We start from the raw sequence: 25,723 nt of genomic DNA, 5'->3' as shown, positions 1-25,723 counted from the left end.
TAACCTGTTCCAAACCGTGACACAGATCCACTGCATGTCAGTGAAGTATGTGAAAGGTGCTTAGCCTGCCATATCCATTGTCCCGTGTCTGTGTTGCTCTTAATATTAACACAGTGTAGGAATGTGAATTCCTCCCATCTTGGATGCCATCAAATAGATGTTTTTTGCCCCAGGTTTTGTCTTTTGTAATCACGCTTCTAAAAGCAGCAAAATGGTGATTCTCTAAAGGGCCTTAGTTTACTCTTCTGAAACTAAAACCGTAAGTTTGTTTTCTTCACTTACTCCTTTGTGATCCTCTTTCTTAGCAGCCAGCAATTTGAAATGTCTACTCTTACTTAGCAATTTAAATGATCATCTCAACTCCAACCTCACAACCAAGAGGTTTGGTGCGCAAACTTACTAAAATGTGCTAACGTGTTCACAGTCTTCACTTAACTGTAGCCTTAGTTGTCTGTCAGTAAATAGCTGAGACCTTAATTGGGCTAAGAGAAAAAACAAGGAGCCGAGTGTTACATTATGTCGTAGTTTCACTCCCCTTTGAATTTGATTCCCAAATATTTGTGTGCTAGGTTGCTCTTTACCTTATCTAAATAGCTGGTAAGCCTCCTTTCTTTTTCTTGAGGGTGTGCTGCTATTCGTTTTATGTTCAGCTTTCTGAGTGCTCTATATGCAAAGCCTTTCGTGATTTTAATCTGAGCTTGGATTTCAGAATGGTCATCCCTCTCAGGAAGAACTATAACACGTAGAATAACATATGATAGTAAAACATTGTGTTTTAAAGAAATCTGTGCTAACAACAAAGAAAATAAATTTGTTTAGATGTTGCTTTTTAAAATCACAACTTTTATTTTTTCTTCATGCTGAATAAGCCTAAATTAGGGGGACATGGTGGACTGTACAAGGAATCTCTAATGCCTATTTTGTTCCTCATTAGTTCCTTATTATTTTTCTTTTCAGTGAAAATCAGCAGTATGCTTTATTTAGCTGGCTTCTTCGCTTTATTATAAATAGTTCCCTGTTTGAAATCTGAGGAGGGACCAGCAGTACGAAACTGACCTCAGTTTAATTATGTTGGTTTCTAAAAACACAAAAATCTATCACTGTTTCTGAAGACATTAGTAATAATGAGCAGGTGCTACATGCTACAAACTGCCTCACCCACAGTTAAAATACAATTAGCTGCTCTTGAATTAACGATGCCCTGGCTGTTTGTTGTCTGTCAGTGAATGGTCTATTTTTGGGTGGTTCTCTGTGTTCAGTGCATCACTTGTGTAATTTCAAATATGTTTGAACATATCATTGATACACTGATAACTTGAGCTCTCACCAGAGGTTTGTCCTAGCCCATCTCTTGTCTGCACACAATAGATTTTATAGGGATGCTGGCATATAGAGTGGCAGATTAAAATCAGAAGGCTGAAATGGTTACCACCGGCTGTCCCATCCCTCTGAAAGACATTGCTGTCTCAGGCCTCGTGTGGCCGAGCTGCATGCCAAGCATGGCAGCTACTAGTCTGCTCATGAAGACAAGCCACAGGCAGAAGTCATGACCAGAAGAGCTTGAGCGAATGTGCCAGGATTTTTGGGTGTGGTTTGGAGATCAAATGCAGCCATGCTGCTGCACCCAGGCCTGTTATGTGCTTGTCCCCTGCACAGACTGGGCCTTGCCGTCATGCCTGGAAGCTTCAGCACCCCTCATCACCCTGTGCTCCTGGTCCTGTCCTTCCCACTCTGCTGGAGGTGCCAGGGGAATGTTTACATTGCTGCTGACAGCCTGCTGTGTTGTCATGACCTAGGCTCATGAAAGAGAGGCTACAGAATGTCTAATCTTTGCCTTTGTATTCATTTACACAGAGTATCTGCCACTCTATATATGGCTTTGGTTTTCTGTGCCGTAGAGCTGTTCAGAATACTGCATGGTACATAGGTAGACACATAGAATCATTACGGTTGGAAAAGACCACTAAGATCATCTAGTCTAACTACACCAGCCCACCTGCACCATGCCCACTAACCCGTGTCGCTCAGTGCCACATCCACATGGTTCCTGAACACCTCCAGGGATGGTGAGCCCACCACCTCCCTGGACAGCCTGTCCCAGGGCCTTACTATACCTTCTCAGAAGAGTTTTTCCTAATATCTGACCTGAACCTCAACATCATGTACTGTCCCAAGTTATTACTATTTTTCTGTGATACAGCTTGAACCAACAGTAAGATTTATGTGATAGAGATTTCTTTGGGACATCAATATCTATGTTTTCTGCATTATCCACTTTGTGAGCACTTTGACCAGGGAAATTGTGAAGTAATCTTGGTTTAAGCGCTGCTGTATGGCCAAATAGGCATTAGTGATGCTTAAACAATATTGCACAAATGTAGTGTGAAAAAATCTTTGTTGAAATAATGCTGCTTAGGTTGCTAAGTGAAGCACCCTCAAATGATAAAACATTGACTTTCCTCTTTGTGGTGCAGTCACAAATCTTCCCACTTATTTGCCTGTCCTGTGCACTCAGTGTTGGCAGCACTGTGGGCAGAAGAAGAGCATCTGAGGGCAGCGGCCCTGACTGTACTTTGTGGCACTGCTACCTGAAAGTGGAATTGAAGTAGCGTGTGAAAGCCTGGGGGAGCAGAGCTCACCCTGTTCCCCACCACAGTTATTCTGCCAGCTCCCCTGCTGTCGCAGTATGGTTTGGCAGCGATATCATCAGAGCCTCGCTGTGTCTATGCCTTTCTGTTATTTGGGAATGTTGCCAGAAACTCTACTGACACAGACAATGGAAAAATAAGTGCAAATTTTATTTTATTTTATTTTATTTTACAACTTAATAGTTCGACAAGAGAAGGACGGAATTTTCTGGGACAAAGAAAAGGCGCTTCGGTAGCCTGAAGCTGTTCTTCCTGCTCAGCCTCAATAACCCTCTGCATTCAGTGCACACGGGGGGGAATCACGGAGACTATAGAGGAAAATGTTAGGCAGCCCCAATGACTACCGGCTTCACTATTATATGTAGGTAAAATAGGTGGGAGTTTGTGTACATTTGCAGTGCAGTACGTAGTTGGGAGTGAGTGCTAATGGAAATTGGCTGAAGGAGAAGTAGAGAAGAATTTTATAATAGGAAAAACATGTTACATGTTTAAAAGGCTTAGCCAGTAAAAATCCAGCCTTACGGGGAAGGTACTAATGTGAATGAAATGAGTGATTCATTTTTAGAAAGAGTTGAATAAGGACTGAAGAGTTAAATAATGATTGATATCAAGCAGAATTAGTAAAAAGCCATTGGCTGCACTGTAAGATGCTAGCAGTGAGAGCAAGCTATTTGGCCATACTGTATTATTTGACTTACAAATTTTAAGTGAATACGTAGGCAGAGTGAGGTGAATTAGACCTTCCTTAGGTAACTTGATTTTTTTTTAAAGAGAAGCCATGTTTTAAGTATAAAGATTAGCTGTGACAAGGAGTTTATGACAGGAGCACACGACTCTGGTGACGTGGATTGAACTGTTAGCTGTTAGGCACAACTAATAACAGTGCTTATAATATGTAATAAAAAAACTTGTCATTAGTCATGTTAGTGAGCATGGCACAGTCCAAATACATCTGTGAAAGGAAGAGGGAACACTATTTCCATTAAAATATGCAATTTGGTTTCCATTGGAAACTATGTAACCGCCCTGTATCTTGACATGTGGTAAATACATTCATTCCTTTGGTATTTTCTAGTTAGTACGCATAAGATGTGGAAAAAATGCTGTCGTCAGTATGAGACCGATAACATGGCATGCTCTTGTCTTCATTAAATGTTACATAGATGGAGAATTAAGTCCCTGTATCAGCAGAACCTCAATTGCTTCAGTAATACTCTGCGTTGCATGTGAGGATGGTATTTCTCTGTGTTTTGGTGCCTCCCCTGAGAGCTCAACGCTTAGCAATGCATCTGTGAAGGGATGCGCTTTAGATGGTACTAGGCTCGAGTCAAAGGTTGTGATGTTACCTGATCAGATGATCTACACTTGAACTATTTGCTATGCAGGCAATATTCCCCAAAAATCCAACGTATGCACCTCTCCAGCAGCCTGGCAAGTGGCACTGCTTGAGATTATTAAAGATTTCTTGAGATGAAAACCAGCTAATATGATTTTTAAATATTTGCCATAATTCAGGAATTCTTTGAGTTATGACTAAAGAGAACGAGAAGTTAAGAAAATCTCATTTGCATATACCAATTTCTTCTCATCTCCAGTTGCCCGTGATAATGACATTGTGCTTGACAAAAATTATAAGGTACAGTTTTAATGTATTTTTAATCGTCTCTTCATGCAATTTCACAACTGAAAATGAGAGTGTCATTAGCTGAATCACCAACGCACCTTCCACATACTTGATTGGGAGAAATTTGATAGAACATAGAGGAACATCTGGCGTTGGCAGCCAGGCCCATCCTACCTCCCCAGCCAGAAGGGACACCGCTGTGGGGCATGAAGGCAGAGCCAGCCCCCAAAGGCAGGGCTGGGCTGTGGGGCTGCAGCTGTGGCCAGGCTGGGCTGTGGGGAGAGGGCAGTTCAGAAAAGCAAGTCGGTAGAAGGGCAGCCAGCCACCATCAGTACCTGTATTTTGGTAAAATAAAAAAACAACAACCAGACTTAGACCAGAGGTGATGCGGATTTTAGGCTCTGAACTATAAAATATGCTAAATAAAACATTATTAAAGCATTGCCACAGCCATGTCCAAATTATTATACAGGACAAATTTGAGGATTAAAAATAAAGACTGCATTGAGACTGTGGATTAGCATTGCAATGAACTTAAGCCTTAAAATGGGTATGATAAGTGTGTCTACTATAATATGCAATTTTTATATCTTTCTTTATTTTTTGTAATTGACTGGAAGTAAAATAGGATCTGATTTAGTGTAATTAAGAAATGAATGATTGTTGACAAATTATCAAAAGCACATTATTTCCAAGAGGAGGGGAGAATATAAGGGGACATTTTGAGCCAAGCTGCAGATTTATATATATATTCAGAATAGAACAAAGGTCTTGACATATTGTTTGCAAGTGTTTTTGAAGCATTTTCATACTGTCTTGCCATTTTATAGAAAGATAAACGAAAAATAAAACAGAAAAACATATCCCTGAAGATGGCAGTAAATCAACCATTCCTTTATTTGCCCTTCCTAGCAAAAACTGACTAATTGGGTAAGCTTAATGGTCTTCAAGTTCACCTTGGAGGGGGTTGTCAGCTTGAGATGAGTAATGTGATGAGAACTGTTGGCTTTTCCTTCTTGTTCGGACCTGCTCAAGGCAGATGCTGGTTCCAGCCATGAGGCAGGGGAGGCTCATTGACTGCATGGATGAGACGGTGACTGAGTCTTCTGAATTTGGTGAAGATGTAGAAAATTGTCATTTCTAATGGAAAACCTTCTCATAATACTCTTGAAGGACTCTAGAAACAGGCTTTTCTGTTTCTTTTCACACCAGACGTGGGTACATATGAGTAAGAATGATTACAGGTGAAAACTGATTCTCTGAAAAAAATACAAAAATAAAGGAGTTCCTTCAGTTTTCCCCATGATGTTTAATGCAATTAGGCTGTTAATTAAAATAAGCCTAGTCAAATGTCCTAGTGTCCATGAAGTGATGAACTTAACAGCAAATTTTGCTACCGGAATGTAAGAATATTATGTTTATTTCCTTTATGTATTAGCATAAATAGTAGGTAGTGTAACTGCATTGTGACAGGCTTTGCCTTGAGAACAACTCAGAAAAACAGTTGCTGGAAAAGCAAGAGACTGGAAGAGGGTAGTAACTGGGCAGATGAAACTGCTTTAGAATCAACAGCAACCTTTCAAACAGCATGTTTTTAAGGTTGCAGTCTCCTCTGGGCAGAGAACATCTCATATTCTCCATTTTGTGCTGCTCTATGAACAGAGTCTTCTGTTCTCTATGAAGCTTTGAGATGGGAGGCCAGACCCTTGTGTATTACAGCTCTGTTTCTTATTCTACATAGGCTGACCTGCTTTCATTTTTTGCTGGTATTCTGCTTGGCATTCTTTTTATGAAGTGGATTTTTTGTTTTGTTTTGTTTTGTAAAGACCTATTTATCCTTCCTTTCCCTGCACCAGTGGAGTTTTATTAGATCGTGTGGCAGCCTGCCATCTTCCTTATTAACAAAGCTTTTTCCCAAATAAACATGTTCCTTGTGTACACTGCCTCCTATTTATGATTTATTTCCCATTCTAAAGCTACAATCTACGATATTAAAAATAATACACAGACAGATGTTTATCAGAGGTTGAACAGGGCTTTATTGTACTGAGTCTGGTATTTGTGGTTTATATTTCTTTAATCTCTGGTGAAACATGCACCTCCCACCCTCCCCAGTTTACTTCTGCCTCTTATTAACATTACAGCAGGTGATTATACCCTTTAAACCTATTTTCTTTCAGGCTGTTAAGTGTTGAAATCTGAATGGTTGTATGAAGAAATATGTTGGCATATTTAAAATGAAGTTCTTATTTAAGAAATCAGAAATTAGGCCTTTATTCTGGAATGTAGATTGACCCAGGGGCAGGGATTTTTGCCTTCGGTTTATGTTACTCCATTAGGGTATTTGATCACCCTCTGCTGGCTGTACTGCCAGCGCTGCTACCAATTCACTGCATTTTGGGAGTGTGGCCCAGTCCTGGATATAATTTAGGATTTCATTTTGTTTGTTAGGACTGTTTTACTGTAGTTCAGTGGTAAGTTTTAGCTCACTGGCTGTGTGTATACATATTTTTATTATTTGAATGGATGGAGTAGAATTATGGCCCTGGGTCAGATAACAATCTCAGACCTGTTAAATAAAGAGCTGTGACATGCATCAGAACAGTGGCCTAAAACACCATATTTTTTCAATATGACACTTCATTGCTTTTTTTTTTTTGGCCTGTGGTTGGACCTGCATTACCAAAACAAACAGCACTTAGCTGTAATTAAAAATGCCCTACAGTAAGTGCGATGACAAAACAATAGGAATGCTCTTCATATGTATGAAGTCAAGTGTAAATGAAGTCTAAAATAATTAAGTTGAATGCAAGGATAAAATTATCTTGTTGGATAGGCACAGAAAGCGTAAAATAGTCACATACAATAGCACATCTTGCATTTTACAGCAAAAAATCCTCTTAATGAGAGAATTCTTTTTGTAACATGAAGCAAATTCGTCTTTTGCTGTTGCAGCTGAAAGAGAACCTTCAATTAATGGTTTTAAATGCATTCATTCATATACTAATGAATATTTGTACATAGATGGTTTATGCTTGTGAGCATCTATCTCAAATTTGTGAGCAATATGCTTGTTGGTACTACATACACGGAGTTTATAAAACTGGGATATGTACATCATAGTATCCTTAGCATTCATTTTTTCCAAGAGAGCCTAGTTACACCTGGAAGGGTGTCTATTAAGACTTCGTATTAAAGAATCAGTATATTGGCAAGATGCATTTTCAAATTATGCTCCAGACATAATTACAAATGCAGTAAGCTGTAATTATAAGGAGGGCTGTGTTTTTCAACCTCCAATAGCTGTCATCTGCTTCAAGTTTAGCTGTAGTCAGAGCCTTGCTGACCAACCTACTGATGTTTCACTAATTGCCACTTGAAAATGAAGAGGAAAACTGCATAGCTTTGAAATGCTAGTTGTGAAAGAAGGATCGGGCTGGCTTGTTTTCAGAGCTGGAGCTCTTCCCCCTCCTCTTGTCTAGACAAGCCAAGTACAAGGCTTTCTACTGATAAGAGCTTTCTGGTGTGCCATTAGGCACATTGGTCTAGTCTGGACTGGTCTGGATTTCCTCAATGGTGCATGGAGGTCTCTCCTGTATTTTGGTACAGATCTCTGCAGGTTTATTTACTGATGTTCACTTTGACAGAATTCTTATTACTTGTTTTCTACTACCTGCATCAAACCGACTTTGAAAAAGAGTTAATTCTGGTTTTAGAAAAAGCACACTTTGTTTGAATATATTTATCATGCAAACTAGTCTAAAGCACCAAATTTCAGTTCACAGGTCACAAAAACTTAATGTTAGGTATTCTCCCTATTTGTAAATATTTGTATGTTTTCACTGAATAACCTGTTTAATTCATTCGTTCCGTTCCTACAGTGCATTTTTCTTTTAAAAATGTCTTTCAGATTTCAGTGGAACGTGATTATACAGGTTAAGTTTTGCACTGTTGAGTTCTCCATGAGGTATTAAATTTTGTTAGATGGCGTATGAAGTTATCATTGATGTTAACAGTGCTATTTCTGCCACTGTTTATCAGCGGTGCTTTTCCTAATTTAATATAAAGGAAGACACAATGAACCAAACCTCTATAGAGAAGTCCTTTTTGGAGATACTTGGAAAGGCTTTGTTGGATAGTTCTAGATTTAGGACATGGAAAGTGCTGTCCTGTGTGTAATGTCGGCTGTCTGACTGCTTAGACTGCTCTTTACATGTACTTCTGGGTGTCTTTGGGATCTCATGTATGCATCAATTTTAGCTTTTCCCAGTTCTAAGCCACTCCATGATGATTTTTTTTGCATGTCTTCTTTTGGAATGGATCTTATCTCAGCCATATTTCCACAGACTTACTTGGCTTGCTTCATCTTTGGAGAAAGTTTACTCCATCCCGGTCAGGCCCAGCACAGCGTAATGGCATAGCTTGAGATGGAGGTTTTTATAGTGAATGAAGAATTCCTGTAGTATAGAGAGTGACCATCCAGTGTCTATGGGGACATCAGCAGGGGACAAGAGGTCTCAGAACTCTTTTTCTCCTTTTTAATTCACTTTCATAATGGTGATGTTCATGTCCTGGGGAAGAGGCAAGTAGCTATGGAATACTGAATCCAAATTTCAATGCAATGTGTTATCTGGAAAAAAAAAAACAACAAACTTATATCACAAATTCTCTCTGGTTAATCCTCTTACAATAATGTTTGTTAAAATACAGCACTTTCAGAGAGCTACTAAAAATTTAATGCTTCATGTGGTCTGTTGTCTAAAGACCATAATCTGGTGGCAAATAGAAACTCAAAGTTCTTAGCTTTAGTTGCTTTTGAGTTGACATATTGCTTGAGCATTTTATATCAGCCACGAGGGGAATGTTAGGGGAATCAGCCATGAGGCTTTATGTTAGGGCTGAACATGAAGACACAGTAAAGAACTAAAAAATGTGGCCAGAGTGACATGCTATATATTTTGACTTCAAGCAATGTGGTGTTCGATACTTCTCTTTCAAATAGAAAGCAGCATGTCAGTTGCTACTCTAATTTTGAGAACATCTCAGCAATTTGTAGTGATTTTCATTCTGCCTTTTCTGTTGTGCCCATTTAAAATGTCTGCAAAGACTGAACCTTTTCAGGCCAACTTTTCTGATCTTCCAGGACAGCTTTACACTTATCTTGTTCCAGTTTCTTACTTGGTGAGTTTGCAAAAATGAGCCCTAAGTGCGGTGTATTGAGACAGATCTTTTCTGTCTCCTTTGCAAAAGTAAGTGTTTAATAGCCTTCTTAGTTTCTTGGGTTTCAAAGGCTTACTCTCTTTAGTCAAGGCCTTGAATGGCTTTTCAGTTCTTTGTCATTGGTGAAGAGGATGAGGAATGCAGAAAAATACTTTAATAGTTGACTCAATAATTTAAATACTTCATAAATCTTGAGGACTTTACTTAGGGAAATACTCACTGATTTTTAAGTGCAGTTTGACCAAGTGCAATACAAATACATATTCTAAGCACACAGGAAATGCTTGTGTTTCTTATGTAGCATATTACAGCTTTTATTTATATTCTTAAGTAGCATTTTAACATGTTGCACATGTTGATGCATATATTTTACTGCAGCAACTTCTTGCTGGTATGCGTACGGAGATGTCATTAATACTTGAGAGGTGAAGTTTTCAGAGAGAGGCCTGCAAATCACTTGTAGCAACAAAGCAAATATGCTACCAAAAATGATTTCATTCCCCTTCCCAATTTATTTCCCCCCTCCTCCCCACCCCCCGGTGATTACCATGGTTATGTTGTACTTCATATACAAGTGTGCAAATGTCGAGCCTCAGTAACTGCTTTAGGGTCTTTTTAGCTATAGCTCCTGTCTTCTCAGTTCAGTGCAAGTCCAGTCCTTGTACTGTTAAGATTAATGGGAACTCTCCTGTTGAGGCTGCTGGAGATGAACACATGTTGAAGATAAAAATCATCTCTCTTAAGCAGAATCAGCCAGCCCAAACTACTTTAAATAAAAGGCATGTGAGTGTTTCTTGGTTTTAGTTCCATCTCCTTTGCCATTGCTTCGGAATGACAATCACCAGAATTTGTCAACATGCTAAAGGTGTAATCATTATACTATAATTTGTCTAGATATAATGCGTCCTCTTTTCTGTGTCACTAGTGTAATTTATCCTTGGAACAAGCCTAGTGAAAAAGCTTTTTATAATGGTATTTATGTTTCTGTGAATAATTCTTAATTATATCTCAAATGCTTACTATTAAGCTTTGTTTCTAGAGGTGACATTTAAATGATCAGTTTAGCTGAAGGGCAATGGAATTTTAATTATCGACCAAGTAGACACCCTCAATACATAATGCCGTGTTTAAATACTGAGCTATTAGCATTTCAGACAGAGGACAAGTAAGTCAGACTGAAGCCTTGTCTGACTGGGCTCAGAAAGTTAAAGAAAAGCATCCACCATGAGTAGACACTAGGCTCTAATTCCACCAGCTCCTAATGGAACTCAGTGAATCTTTATCAGTAAACAGGAGGCCAAGGATGGCCATTGTCCATCCTGGTCACCCAGAGCAGGTAAGTATGTAGTTCTCATGTCAGCTAAAAATTTGAGAGGGAGACAAGGTGAGGAGCTTTACCTTGACGTGGTCTCTGAGGATATGGGGATCAGTCCAGTGCGTTAAGTTAGGCAGACTACATCCTTTGGCACAAAAGGAAAAAGGGAGAGTGGTTAAAAATGAGCTTGAGGTAATGATGTTTTTGTTTAAATACCTGATCTCAGAGGAATTCCTCCTTGTGACTAAACCATATTTAGCAAACCATTCGTTTCTTTGCAGTGAATGAAATGTAAAGGAACACAGCAAGCCCACATATAGCATCCAGATGCTTTATGGAGGTTTTAGAGTTCCTTCTAAAAATAAAAAAAAAAGCAAATGAAATGTGTGTGCTCAGTGTGCAGGCAGTGAGCGCTTGATTGTAATTAACTGGGAGACCGACAGATTGGCTTTGGGAAGGTAGTTATAAGGAATAATTGTCTGTGTCTGGACGGGATTGTTGCTGGTTACAGAATAACTACTGCCTTACAGCTGGTGCTGTTTTACATTGGGCAAGGCTTCTTTTTCCTAAGGTGGGACAATGATTATATTTATTCCCAGCGCTGTCCAGCCCCACATACATAAAGTGCTGCACAAACATAGGTGAGAACACAGTCCGCGTTGTAAGTGAACTACAAGCAATGTGAACTAGAAAAATCTTTTGTCTTTTTAAAAATAAGCTGAATTTTCCAAATGGCAAATCTGGTTTATTAGTGGATTGATTCTAGTGATCTAAAATTTATCACGTATAGTCAGACATCATTCATATTTGCAGTGCTTACAAATACATTATTTACTTTGGTGATGAAGTATGAAAGACCCATCCACCAAGATAGCATCTATGTGAAAAATGCCGATTGCTTTTAATATCAGTCATTCTAGGTAGTGAAAAAGATAAACACTGATTTCCTCATCAATTTTTGTTTTGATTTCCTTTTTGCCTTTCAGAGTGCAAATTCACCTGTGCCAGTGGTAAATGCTTGTATCTTGGTTCATTGATTTGTAACCAACAGAATGACTGTGGGGATAACAGTGATGAAGAGAACTGTCTGCTTGTAACAGAGCATCCACCTCCAGGCATCTTTAGCTGTGAGTACTTGCTCTTCGTGTGCACCTGTATGTGTATGTGGCATATGTCTGTTACCTCAGAAATTGGTGTCTTCAGAAACCTGGTCTGCTGTATCGTATCTAGGGAAGCTGAGACAGAGCACTGAACCAGCAGCACTGTCTAACATGCTTTCTGTGGGTGTCTGAATCTGGAAAGTTGAGGTTATGTGGAGGGGAGTGGTGGAGTTTGTGCTGTAGGTAAAGAGGTTTCATCTGTGTGAGTTATAAGTGGCTTCTGAGAAAGAAAGCATCATATTTGAAGCTATTAAAGAAAAAAAAAGTTTTCCAATTGTTTTCCACTTCTGAAAAATGTTTTGTACTTTGTGTGTATGATGTTCTTCACATGCTATTGAGACTATTAAAGAAGGTGTTTCAGTCATTGTATGTATTTTATTAGTGCAGAGATCAGCACTAATTTGGTAGCTCACTGAGCTTTTGGAGGTATGCATTTAAAATAGCTTTACTTGCTGTTCTGCGGTGCCTGAGTATCTCAGAAGTGACAGAGTTCCTCTCTCAGTGCTTTGCCTTCACTGATGGACACCAAAATCACATTTTGATTTTGTTTTTTGTATCTTCTTCAACTGTTTTTAAACCACAATTCAGCTTTATGAGTAGAGGGGAAGTTTTCCAATGATTCTGGTCTACAGGTGCAAGAGAAGTGCTGTTACTGTGATGATTTCCTGTCATATATCAGGGTACTGCATTACCTTAATATTTACTTTTAAAAAGATGAGAATTGTTCTTTCAGAAGTACTTTACTTAATGCATGGATAGTAAAAACAAGCATTACATATATTAGGAGGATGACAATTTGTCAGATGCTCACTAAACCGTTTCCTTTCTGATATGATTGACAGTTGTTTGCCACAGATCAATAGGTTCCTCCACTGGTCAGTGTCTGGTGGAGAAACTAGTGTATGGAATGAAGTGTCTAGCAGTGCTTGCCATTGGTGGTGTTCTGCCAATAATGACGGCTCTTGAAAAGCTGTTTGATCTCTAGTTGTGACTGGCTATGATATATCTGTGTTAATTATGTTGCTATTAATAATAGAAATTACAAGCAGCATGTATCTGTAATTTTTGCATTGAACACATGCAATATTAAACATCTTATAATCACAGGAGTTAATTGATAGCAGAAAATTGACAGGTGTGGGATGTACTCCCTTCCCCTTTTTCCCTCTAACCTTCAATTTAACATGTTTTTAAATGACTAATCTTGTACTTCTGCTGTGATATCAAGTGTTTTTAAATAGTAATGCTGCATATGTGCATTTATGTTATTTCATTTTATCTTGCTTCAGTTTTGTTTTTTGTAATGGAAGTCATACAAAAGCACTCAGGTCCAGATCAGAACGTCACATTTATTTCCCCATGAATATAGGCTAGCTTTGGCTTTTGAGTTGTCAAAAAACACTGCCGCATACTTTGTACGTGCAGATCTTGAAAGTAAAAGAAGGGGGGTTTTCTGACTGAAACACTGCATCTTCTCCATTAGAATCATAGAATCACAGAATGGCCTGGGTTAAAAAGGACCACAATGATCATCCAGTTTCAACCCCCCTGCCATGTGCAGGGTTGCCAGCCACCAGACCAGGCTGCCCATAGCCACATCCAGCCTGGCCTTGAATGCCTCCAGGGATGGGGCATCCACAGCCTCCTTGGGCCCCTTTGTCTCTGAGTCAACAACTGTTTGACCAAAAGGAGCTTGGAAAACCTGTGTGGTAGCAGGTGGGGGGAAGGATGGGGTATAGTGCTGGAAACAAGCTACAGCTGGGGCACTGTCGCATATTTTGGAAATCTTTGTACAAGCTTGGTGATATTACAGGCACGAGACTGTAATTGCTCTGGGTACGAACATTTATTTCCTTATTTGGTGGTGTTAATGGAGACTGCACTGTAGGCTGTTGTACAGGCTCGTGTGATGCTTGGGGTGGCTGTTGGGGGGTGTGTGGATGGACTACAGGCACCAAGGGACACCCTGCGAGTTCCTCAGTGGGATCCATGTGGTCCATTTGATTTCTTAAAGCCTCATGGATTGAGCCATTGTTCAGTAGCCCACAAAGGCCTTTGGAATCTTCAAATCATTACTTGTTTGGTCCTGGGTTGGTAGACTTCCCAATGTCCCTCAAATTACCTCTCCCCTGGGCCATTTGAGCAGTTCACTGCCCTGACGAAGAAAGGCAGGCCTAAAAGGCAGCCATGCGGGAAGCTAGCTGGTGCTCCTCTTGCCTCAGGAAGATGAAGTTTACCCACACCAAACTAGACAGAATTTGTCTCTAAGAAGCCTTCAGCAGCAGTTGGCTGCTTCACAGGAGCTGAGTTCAGCATGGTCTGCTTCTTTCATATCAGCCTTTTACATGTGTCAAGATGGCTACCATGCAGGCAGCTCAGTTACCCTCTGGAAGACTTAGAAAGTAAAATTACCAACTTATTTCATTTAAATTGTTTCCTCAAGTCTGTTAGTTTGTTCATTTTATCTGACTCCTTATAAAATACAGTGTCCAGAGTGGTAGTTCCGCTACTTCAGATCTCCCCAGTGCTGAGTGAAGTGGAATAATGACATAAACAGTTTTGTTGTCTGCTACTTTTGTAACAACTGGGCCAATTAGTAGCTTGAAGAGGAAATATTTCATTTATTGGTAAGGGCATCCTGAAGTATGTAACTTCTTGTTTCCCTTGTGGCAGAAGGGGTGGTTGGTTATTTGTTGAATTTTTTGGACCTCAATAGTGACTACTTTTTCATTGCAGTGGCGACTGTGTGACACATGCTGGTAGATGAAGGGACTTCTGTACTAAATTAAATACATTAAATAGTAAAACGGTGGACCTGAGGGTGAACCAAACAGAAAAAAAGATGAAAGCCAAGCAGAAAAATGCTACTGCTGTAAACAATATTTAAAAGAAATGAGGATTGATGATATTTTTTATGTTCTCTCTATTAAATGGTAGCAATTGTTGTCAACTGGTAACAGGAAGGAAAGTCACCAGGAATGTGGCAGGCAGCTGTACTGGCCTATTCAAGCCTTGAGAAAGAAATAGAGAATAGTTGTGGAAGTGTGGTCTCCAGGCTTTAAAGGGATAGCATCTTGAATTATGAAACTTTTCCATGCTTTTCATCAATGATTTTAATGGCAATCTCTGTCAGAGTGTACCAGAATATACGTGATAGAAATGTCCTAGCTGGTGATGCTGCCTTCCAGTGCAGAAATACGTACGTCAGTTGGCCTCTGCGTAGTGGCAAGTAGATAGGTAACACAGCACTGTAAAAAGGAAATAATTACAGCCAGGAGAATCAAAAAAGAAGGAAAACAGGATTTTTTAAGTGCTAATTTCTAGGCTGGTTAGTGTTATATGTCAGTGTATTCTTGCATCTTCTTGTGCACAGTTCTTGAATGGGCAGGACACTGTTGAAAAGAGCAGTGTGTGTGCTGGTATACATCTGAGCAAGGTTGCCTGTTGTCTGTTGGAACTGCTGTGGTCTTTACCCAGACCAGGTCAGCATTCGTGTGGTATTTCTTCCCATGGACTTATTTTTCCCCAAAGGATCCCTTTCTCCCACTGTATTCAGACCTTCTGTCCTGAAGAAGCAATAATAATCTCATTTCATGGTAACATACAGACTGCCTCCACACGACGTCTAAATAAGCTTTTATAGGGAAGCCCCGCTTCAGTTTATTTCAGCAGTATGCTGGTGTAAGTGGTAACTTATATTTCCTGGCTACTGAGGCATTTCTCATTTGTGTTCCTGCCAGCAGCCAAATCCAGCATGTCTTGTTGCAGCTTGTTGTTTGGTTTAGTTACATTGCATGAGCAGCAGCATAGACAGCTACTTTTTGTGGGTGACCTGCTCCCTGGATCTTATGATTACAGCAGACGCAATGGCTTTGTGTTAAGGGTAGATTAATCCCATAGGCTGGGTGTTCATCTCTCCTTGCTATTCTCATCTGTCTCTGTGTGGAGGCTGTTAATTCAGTCTTTCTGAATGTTGCTGAACTTAGTGAGGTGCACGTATGCAAAGTTAAACAAATCCTGCATTTCTGCAGCCTTTGGTTTTATTCATTTTCCTCTCCTGACTAGTAGGTAAGGTTTCCTAATGCTGCTACATTTGAGGTTTGGTTCTGTATGGCATGAAGAGACTCAAGGGCTCTGTTAGCTCATGTGAGTTAGAAACTGGTTTCAGACAACACAAGTTGCCATCCAGTAGGTGTTAGTAGGTCAAAAGGCATGCAAAGGCATCAGAGCGGAATGTGTCAGGGTAGTAGGTTAGGTGAGGTCGCTCGGCGAGCTCTCTTTATTTTACTGCAGGTAGCCTCTTTTCAAGGAGCCCATGCCAGCTCCTGAAAGGCTCATTTCTTGTTTTTATTTCACTCGACCACGAATATGTATTGATGAAGGTGACTAGTCTTAAACTTTGTTTTGAGACTGAGTATATTGTGTGTGAAGCTGTGATTGGAAAAACACAGCTCACTGTAGAATTTTAAGCATAGGAAAGACCTGGCCTTGTGGGCAGCCTGCAGCTGCACGTGACATGAAGAATTTGGGCTCTGTGGAATAGGAACAATGCATGTGTTTCCAGCAGGACACAGTTCATTTGTTAGAGAGTTTCCCTTTGTTTCGTAACAAATGATCAACCTGCCTTGTCCCGCTAGAAGTAAATTAGATTTGGAAGTGGGAGGTGTAGTCTGTGGTCTGCTTGTAGACTGCAGAATTGAAGTTCCTCTAATTGAGTGGTATTGTGACTTTTGGGGATGGTGGAGATTCGGGTTTGTTTTTCTGCAGAAAACAGCACGGGAAGACTTTGCTATGATCCGCCAGTGTTCACGGGCATATTGAACACAAATATTGACACGTAGGAGCGTTTGGAGAACAATAAAACAGGGAAACGAATCCGTCTCGTCAAGTGAAAATGACGTCTGCATCTCAAGTTGTTGGCGCTGATGGAGCCGATGCGCAGGGGCTGTTTTGGCAGAGCAGGGCTTGCTGTGGGAGTTCATTTTCTTCGGCGAGGTAAAAAAGGAGCCGCACCGCAGCTCTCTGGCTCTCCCTTTCAGCACCCCTCCTACTGCTGTCAGCGCTCAGCTTTGTAGGGATCTGCGGGGGGCTGGAGCACGAGTCTGTTTGAAAAACAAAAAGCTCAATCAAAGGAAAATATTTTGTTTAAGGAGACCTTTGGCATCCCCCTCTGACTGTGACACCGAATTCGCGCAGATAAAAACAACCGCTTAGATTTACATTTTGATTGTGCTTCTGCTTTCATGTGTGCCGGGCTGTCCCACTTCAGGTGAAATTTATCCATTTCTTTAAATATTTAGCAGTCTAGCGTTGATGTTAATGAAAGTCTGGCACTGCTATTTTGAGAATTGCAACAATGATAGTAATTTTCAGTGTCAGATTACTGCTTCTCAGAGGAAAAGGGAGATGGGAGGAGGGAAGAGAGAAAAAAATTGTTTCGGTTCTAATAGAGTTTGTCATCAGCCTGGCTGTGCCAGACAGATGGATCATGAATACTGTCTAGACGCTCTCTGCCTGAGTGGAGCTGTGGTCTCTAAGGACAAGCAACGAGACGCCGGCTTAAGTGACTGGGGAAAGTCAGGACACACTGCCTCTAATCAGATGGCAATCAATGTGGGCCTGCCTCGCGGCCGGCAGCGGGGCCTGCTCCCCACCGCAGCTCTGTGCTGATTTCAGCTGAAGCTCCCCTGTCTTTGGAGAGGGAAGGAGTGCTGCGGTGTTACGGCACTATTGATTTCAGCTATATATGCGCTGGCAATGCACAGAGATTCTGTTCGGATACAGAGCCTGGCAGGGCTGGTGGCTGGGAGAGCTGTAGAGTGTGCATGAGAGTGGGACTGCGCAGTCACTACATTGATCGGTTGGCTCTGTGGTAGAGCACACCTGGAAGCACACTGCTGCTGCCCTTCTCTGGATGTGGCCCACTGGTGTGGAAAGTTTTGTCCTTGCTGCCCACTGTGGCTCCCCACAGCACAAGTGGTTATAGGGGAGGGCACACGGGGCTGCCTGCACTGCGTGGCCAAAGGGACACCATGTGCCACTGCTGCCACTTTCCCTTTCTCTGTCTCTAAGGATAGTTAATGATAAGCAAGCAAAACTTTTCTGATGTAGCTGGAGGGATGAGTATTTTTTTGACTGGTGAAATACAACAAAAAATTAATACATATGGTGACTCATTTGGTCACTAAGGGTCCTCTGGGTTTTGTGGCACAAAATAAGTGGTGACATTCTAGATTTTATATCTACGTAAAACCAAGTTCCAGACAGATAACTTGTTATTTAGAATATCCAGTTTGCTTTCAGCCTGTAATGCTGCCTTCATTCTTGAGGTACTTTAAACCAGTCTTGTTCTTGAAAAAAGGGAAGAGTAAAGGTGTATTCTTCATTTTTTCTTACATTGGCATTTTGTGTCTACTTTTAAAAATGCCATTTCTCCTGGCGTTTAGTGTAAGCACTGAAGTAGGCTGCTGATCTCATTCTGTATTCTGAATCCTGTCATAAAACTTCAGAGGAACTTGGTAATGCTGGAATGTACTCACTTTTCTCTTGGAGCATTCTGCTGTTAGCAATTTGGACAAGCCAGACATGCATACATGGCCAGTAACAGCCCTGAAATATGCCAGTACGACATCAGGTATTTGCATCTGCTTACAAGCTGAATGTGGCTCCTGGTGAGGAATTTCCATTTCACAAAGTTTCCAGATGAACATTAATCATATTTGTACAGTTAATGAGATAAGAAAGAAAAGCTCAGTGCCATGCAGACTCAAGTGTGGGAATTCCAAGAGCTCTGAAATGCTGTATTATTCATTTGTGAGCTATGTAAGTCAGTTGTATCACCTTTAATCAAAAGGATCTAGAAACAGAACTTGTTAGAACTGTTTCTGTTTGTTCTTCACATGCGTTTCATTCACCCCTCCTTCAGTTCCTGGTAGCTTTTAGGAAACGTCATGTAGTAGGAAACATTTCAATTTAGTAAGATCATGTCTAATAATGCCTTTTTTTCTTCTTGTCTCCATTTTCTGCTGCTGATTTCTTACAGATGCAAAAGAGAATTTTATATTCTCAAAGCGTACGGTGTATTAAAATCTTGACTCAAAGACTGACTTTCATGTGTCTGAGAGAGGGCCTAAATTTCAAGTTGGCAAACTCAGAGGAGTAATGCCACGCATCAGATATGGAATGGCTTTCCATGTTACAGGTGTGCTTGGCTCTGCAAGAGACAGGAGCTCCTTGTGAGCCAGTGTGAGGCAGCCAGACGGACTCTTGCACACTTGGGGAGCACTCTTTGTCAAACTGTTCTCTCTATGAGAAGTGTGTAGAAGCAGAAATGTTCCACAAATACAGGCCTAAGCATAAAGTACAGAAACCACGGCACGATATCATGCCAAAAGCACAATTCTTCACCCACCCAAAAGCGAAAGAGAACAAACTGTGTGTCAGTTATTGTCAGACAATATTTCATGCACAACTAACAGGTGTTCAGACACCACATCAGAAATCATACAGAATGGCATCAAGCAACTTGTGTTGATTTTATTTTCGGTTCACATTACTAAGTATTGTTCCTTGCTCCGCTTCCTCCTTGTACACTGGTGTTGGCAGGGGTCGTGCTGTACACTGCACTTGGAATGGTCTGGCTAAGCCTCTCTGAGTTTAAGATGCAGCTCTGGAGTCTTCCTGCATGAATTTTAAAGCCATCATTCTTTTGTTCATTCAGATCTGTTAGCAATGGTAAGGGTACATTAGGAAGACTGCATTTGTGCTGTGTGTGCTTGGCTAATACAGATGCCTAGAGGAGCATTACAAACTGTTTTTGGAAGCTGTACACATGTTTAGCTAGTGGCTCAATGTCCCTGTGCAGAGGTTTGTGCAGCTGGACAGGAGTTGGGTTGGAGACCTGATTTGCTTCTTATGAACCCCGAGAAACTTGTACTTGTTTTCAGCCAATGTTATGTCTTCAGTTCTGTTCTCAGCTCAACTGTGTTTGTGCCAGCAAAAAGTGGAGGGCGATACAGCCTCAGATGGGAGTGCTGCATTCAGTGGTGGTGTATCTTTGACTGGTTTAAGGTCCCCATGAAACTGCAGGGTTAGTAAATGCCTTAGTCTTCGTCTTGCTAAACCACTTAAACATATGCCTAAAGATAGTTGCCTGAATACAAGAGAGCTTGGGAATTAAGAGCTGTTTGTCGCTTTCCCCCCATCTCTCTCTCTCTGAAAACCACTGTCCAAAATATCTGTCCCTTTTTTTTTTCCCCAGAGAAATGTAGCAGAAGAATGAAGCATCAGAATTTAGAAGAGGGCGTCTCTCAGTGAGCATTACTGGATTTATGTTTGTTTGGAAGGAGCTCATAGTAGCAGAAAGTATTATAGCATTTTTTCTCAGTAGCAAAGTCTAGTTTGGCTTAAGACATGGGCTTACTGGAGTCATACTAGCTAGTTAAATGTGTTCCTAGGAACAGCTGTCTTGGGTCAGATCAAAGGCTCAGCCAGCTCAGTATTGAATCTGGCACTGACCACTCTCGCAGATGCAGAGTGGAAGAGTATAAGTAAATTAGCCAAGCAGTTACGCCTTTCCCAGTGAACGTGGTTCTTTGGAGGAATGCTGTGCTGTTCCACAGGAAGAACACGGGACTTCTGTCCTTTGGAAAGTGATTTTGTGGTGGGTTTTTGTATTTTTGTGGAGCTTTCTTTTTTCTTTTGGTCATGATCATGATCTCTGACAGCTTTATATTTAAGAGTGGGCCAAGTTCATCTAGTAATGAATGTAGGCTTAAATTTGACCTGGATGCTTAAGAACCAAGATGCACACATAGAGTCTTCTGCATGTAAAAGACACAGTTGTCACCCCGCCTGTGTCGCACACGGGTGTCAGATGCTGTGGGTGTATGTGTGCATACATTACAGCAGGCATGCCCTCCGTTCTGTTCTATTTGCGTGTGTGTCTTATGTAACACAGGTTAGGTAGCACTGAGACAAACAGCAGCAGCAACATGAAAAGCTCTGCACCTCAGCTCCTTTCAAGGAGTTATTTGGGATTGCTCTCTTGGTTTAAAAATAGCAATTCCCTTAGTTACACATTTCAGATTAAAATTAGGATTAAAATGTTTTTCATGTTCTGTTTAAACCACAAATGAGAAAGTTGACCAACTGTTTATGCGAAGACACTGTAAGGAGCTAAAGGAAAATGGGGCAGGAGAGAGAGTTGTTAAATGACTTGCTTTCTGTATGTGTTAGATCTTTTTTCTAACATAACACAATCTGGGAGGCTAGAGGGAGGTGTACGTAACACGGCTTTAGTCCAACCATACATGATAAGATCACAGCTTTACTTACCTTGGCAGCAATATTGCTGTACTGGTAGCTTCCTCTTCCCTTCTCACATTTCTTCCTGCTCTTCTCTTCTGTTTCTGCATTGCCATGTAATAGGTTCACAGAAGTAAGACAGATTAAGATCCTGGGGGGTATAGAGATAATAATGACGCACCATGCGAGTACTGAGTCTGGCACCTAGTAGCACCTTGATAGAAATAGAAAGCTGTGATCACAGTATTAAAATATGCTAACAAGCTGAAGGAGCTAATGGGCTGCATTTTTACAGTGCAGATGTTCATCCTGCACTTGTGCTGAATGCAATAACAAATGTGTGGGGGCTGCTGGTGATATGATTGTGTTCTTGGCAGCACAGTTTTCCTAAACAATCTTTCTTTTATATTTTACCAAGATTTAGAATGTCCTTTTTTTTTTGTGCTCTAAGATAAAGAGTGTGTGTGTATAGACAAACTGGTATGATTAGGGCTGCATGGGCTCTGGTTCTGTTTATTCAAATAGGATGTCCTGTAAGGATGCGTGCGTTACTGTCTGTGGTATTGTCAGTTTCTCTGTTCTCGGATGGTTGGTGTTTCGTATCTACAGCTAATGTTCAGGTAGTTTTCTCTTGTTTCTCAATCCTCGCTCATTGGGCCAGGTTAAACTGTATGCTTTGGGGAAATGTAGACCCAGAGCCTGAGTAGAGAGTGATCTCCTTGGGATTTCTGGGGGAGGGTCTGTATCCTCGTGGAGAGCATTCACCCTGGCAAACATGGCACTCTTTACATCGCAGCCTGGCTGCCCCTGGCACGCTCCTTCACGTACTCATTCTCCTCATTTGTGCTCAATACATCACAGCTAATACCAAGAATAACACTGTGGTGTTGAAGAACCTTTCAGCTGTTTCAGTAAGAAATGATCCTGATGTCTTTCCAGTAGATTCAGATATTCCTTAAGAAATCACCGTTCCAACCACTCACTTTCTAGACAGTGACTGAAATCATTATGTTGCAGACTTGCACTTTTATTTTCCTCCATGACAAAGAAATGCTGGCTCACTTGTTATAATTACCAGGATGAAAGGTGTATGTGGCTGTTTGTAATTAGCTGTAGCTCTCATTGTGAATACCTGCCACTTTTGATATGCTGCTACAATATAGATGATCAGTCAACTGGCCGTGAGTATTTGTTGCTGGCTGCGTTCCTCCAGCAAATGCATCTGCTTTGGTATAAAACAGAAGTTTCAAATTGCGTCCCCCTTTGACAAGCCTGTTGCATAGCATACATGGAAAAATAAATTCTCTTGTTGCTAGAAAGACTGGAGGAAGGACTGGAATGATACAAAGAGTGGAAGAACTGGTGATCAGTGAATAGGTCCCGCCAAAAAACTCAGGTTTTCTTGGCAGCTCTGCCATGCAGTTCTGAGTAAATCCTTATTCTTTCCCTTCCTTAGTTGATTTATAAAATGGAGTTAATATATTCATCTGCTTTGCAGAAGTAACAAAAGACAAAAATATTTTGTAATTGAAAAAATTTGTGAAGAGATGTTAAACAGTAGCAGCATCAGTAAAACAGGTATTGTACTGGAAGAAATGCAACGAGAAGCTGACAACGAGAATTAAAATAATGTTTAGAAAAGACGTGCTTTGTGCAGTTTGTTGACATTAGCACGTAATGTCTGGTATTTAGAGACTTACATGTAATTTTTCACTTGCATGTCAGCATCTAAGGGTGAGGAAATGGATATGCTAAATAGACTCTAAGTAGGTACATAAAAACCTATTTGCATAAAAATGTGACTTTTCTGATGAAGAATGAATGAAAAATAGGCGTAAGTTTCATCAGTCAGCTATAATTCTAAAATGGTGGCAGCGTATCTTAAAAAATGATGAATGTAATGTAATGATATTTGGTTGTGTGGTTGAAGTTAGTGAAGTCTGAAGAGGTACACTGGAAAGATTTAATCAAATGAGGTCAGTAGTGAACAGAATAATGGATGAAATTCCATTTCAATTAATGCAAAGTAATTCATACTGGAGGGCAAAGTATGTGCTATTAATGCAGTTTATTGGATCCTAATTAATTGTGTAATTTAAGGAATGGGACCTAAGTATCACTGTGACGGGCTGAATTAAGACCTCTTTAGAGAATATAGTTGTGGTCAGATAAAATATTCTGAATCAATAAAAACAGAATGTGAAATGTTATGGTGGTGATAGATAGATCAACGTTTCACCTTTCTCTGGAATGCTGTGTTCAGCTGTTCCAGCACAGGAACATGCAACAGATGTAGAAAACATAGGAGACCGGCAGAAAGAATTTGTGAACAAACTCTGATGAGAACAGAAACCAGAAAGTCTGAAATTGTTTACTTTCGAGTGCCAATAAATAGCGGGTAAATACATACACAGAACTGAGTGGTGAAGAGAAGGTGGGTCAGAAACTTGGTTGCGTGCTAAGACTAAAAGATCACTCAGTGCATTTCAAAGCTGATTTAAAGAAAATAATAATATCTTTGTCATAGAATCATGGAATGGTTTGGGTTCAAGAAACCTTTAAGATCATGTTGTTCCAACCCTCTGCTATAGGCAGGGACGTGTCGCTCTAGACCAGTTTGCTCAAAGTCTCATCCAGCCTGGCCTTGAATGCTTTCAGGGAGGGGGCATCCGCAACCTCTCTTCATCACTTTAGTGACTATAGATTTCACTACTACATCATGTTCTGGAAGCAAGAATTCAACAATATTTGAAGAGAGAAAGTCTGTGAACACTGAGTCCACTTGAAGTCACAGAGTATTATTTAGGAAATGTGTGAGGCTGAGGATTCAGGCTTTAAACAGGTACCTTGTATGTGACTGTAAGATCAGACTGAGAACTTGAGCACAAGACATTTCTTCAGCCAAACAGAGAACCGATCATCCTTGTCTAGGAGGACAGTGTGCGGGCTCCCATGTGTGATGTGAATCTTAAGTCTCTATGAGTTACTTTGAATGGTACTTGTATGCAGCTGTCATCAAAGTCCTGCAGAGCAGCTTCCTTGACTAAAAAGTAATCACTTGCATTGCATGCAAGCCTTCAGTCATACCTTACAAAGCAGAAATCTGGTTTGCCTTATGTTTCCCTTTCATAGGAGGAGGATAGCAGGCTGTGCTGGCACATCGAGCTGCTTAGCAGTGAGAACTGGTATCTCTGCCAGTCAGAGCTGGGTGGCGTATTGCACAGCACCACTGGCCCTGGGAGGGGTGGCCAGCAGCCCAGGGGAGCAAGCTAATGGGAAACATGTACTGGGAATGGCAGAGACAGCCAGTTTGAGCAAGCTTCCTACAGCCCTCCTCTATATGAGGCTCCTGTGATCAGCCAGAACTTCAGAAACGTCTGCTCTTGAAATGTAGCTTACTGAACTCCGTATATAATTGTTCGACATTAGTGGACAAAATATGAAGAGCTTCTCTTCTTGTAGTAGGTGATAACAGTGTCTTTACTTATTGCAACACAAAGTGTCTGTTAATTAAGACTTTGAGGGAGAAATGTGTGTAGGCTGTGAACATGCAGAGTGATGCAGAGAGGTGGGGAACAGATGTGTGGTCATCTCTGCACCAGCCAGCTATTACTCAGATAGCATCCTTGTGCTAATTAGCTGCTGGAATGTTGAACAACATTGGTACTTGTGTGATTAATTGAACAGAGTCCTGCATTGGGTTTTCACACTTGTCTTAATCTCCACACTGTACCATAACTAACATGCTTCAATTAACATTGTTTTGAAAGTGAGGACTCTAGAACGTCCTCGTTACAAAAGATTAATTTCTTGGTGTGGATTGCTGTGACTGTAGGGCCATCAGCTTCTTGTTCCCTTGAAGAGATGGCATTGGGTTAACACCGCAGATGAAACCTGACTCATTCCTTTTGCTCCCTGTCATGCTGATGAACAAAACCAGAACCATGTCAACTTAAAGCTTTCCACCCTGGATGATTCTCACCTTATCTCTTATAGTTAAGAGTCAGCAATGAGTGGCCAGTTTCTGAATTGTCATCACTGGGTTGAGATGCATGGTAGTATGCAGTATGATGAATTCCTCCTTAGCAGAACTATGGCAGTTTGTCTAGAGTTTACATTTTACTATTTTATGTCTAAGAACGTAAATGCAAGTATTAGTGTTCCCATTTGCTGTACTTCCTAAAAGTAGATGCACACACACACACTCATATAGATATGCTAGAGCTTTTTTATGTTTTGCACCAAGTCCAGATCTGCGGTACATGGAAGCCCCTGCCCACCCCTGTAGGACCATGCAGAAATAGCACAAGTACTGTTGCCAGACTGGGGTTCTAAGTTAACCTACTACTGTGCTCTGTGTTGTCTTCCAGGTAAAAGGAACATCTGGAAATCAGAAAGGGTGACTCCAATTTGGCTGCCAGAATGTAAAAGCAGAAATGATCTTCCTCTG

General features: G+C 40.8%; 1 protein-coding gene across 2 annotated transcripts in view; it reads left to right on the top strand.

The window, feature by feature from the left end:
- LDLRAD4 (low density lipoprotein receptor class A domain containing 4) overlaps positions 1-25,723 on the top strand; it is a 259,845-nt gene that overhangs the window by 110,487 nt on the left and 123,635 nt on the right. For both annotated transcript variants that reach the window (XM_032442619.1, XM_032442618.1), the window contains exon 4: positions 11,794-11,934. In XM_032442619.1, the coding sequence (XP_032298510.1) occupies positions 11,794-11,934 (141 nt within the window). The remainder of the gene's footprint in view (positions 1-11,793; positions 11,935-25,723) is intronic.

The sequence above is a fragment of the Coturnix japonica genome, chromosome 2 (assembly GCF_001577835.2).
Source record: "Coturnix japonica isolate 7356 chromosome 2, Coturnix japonica 2.1, whole genome shotgun sequence".
NCBI classification, from domain to species: Eukaryota; Metazoa; Chordata; class Aves; order Galliformes; family Phasianidae; genus Coturnix; species Coturnix japonica.
This window is presented reverse-complemented; position numbering and strand designations above follow the sequence as displayed.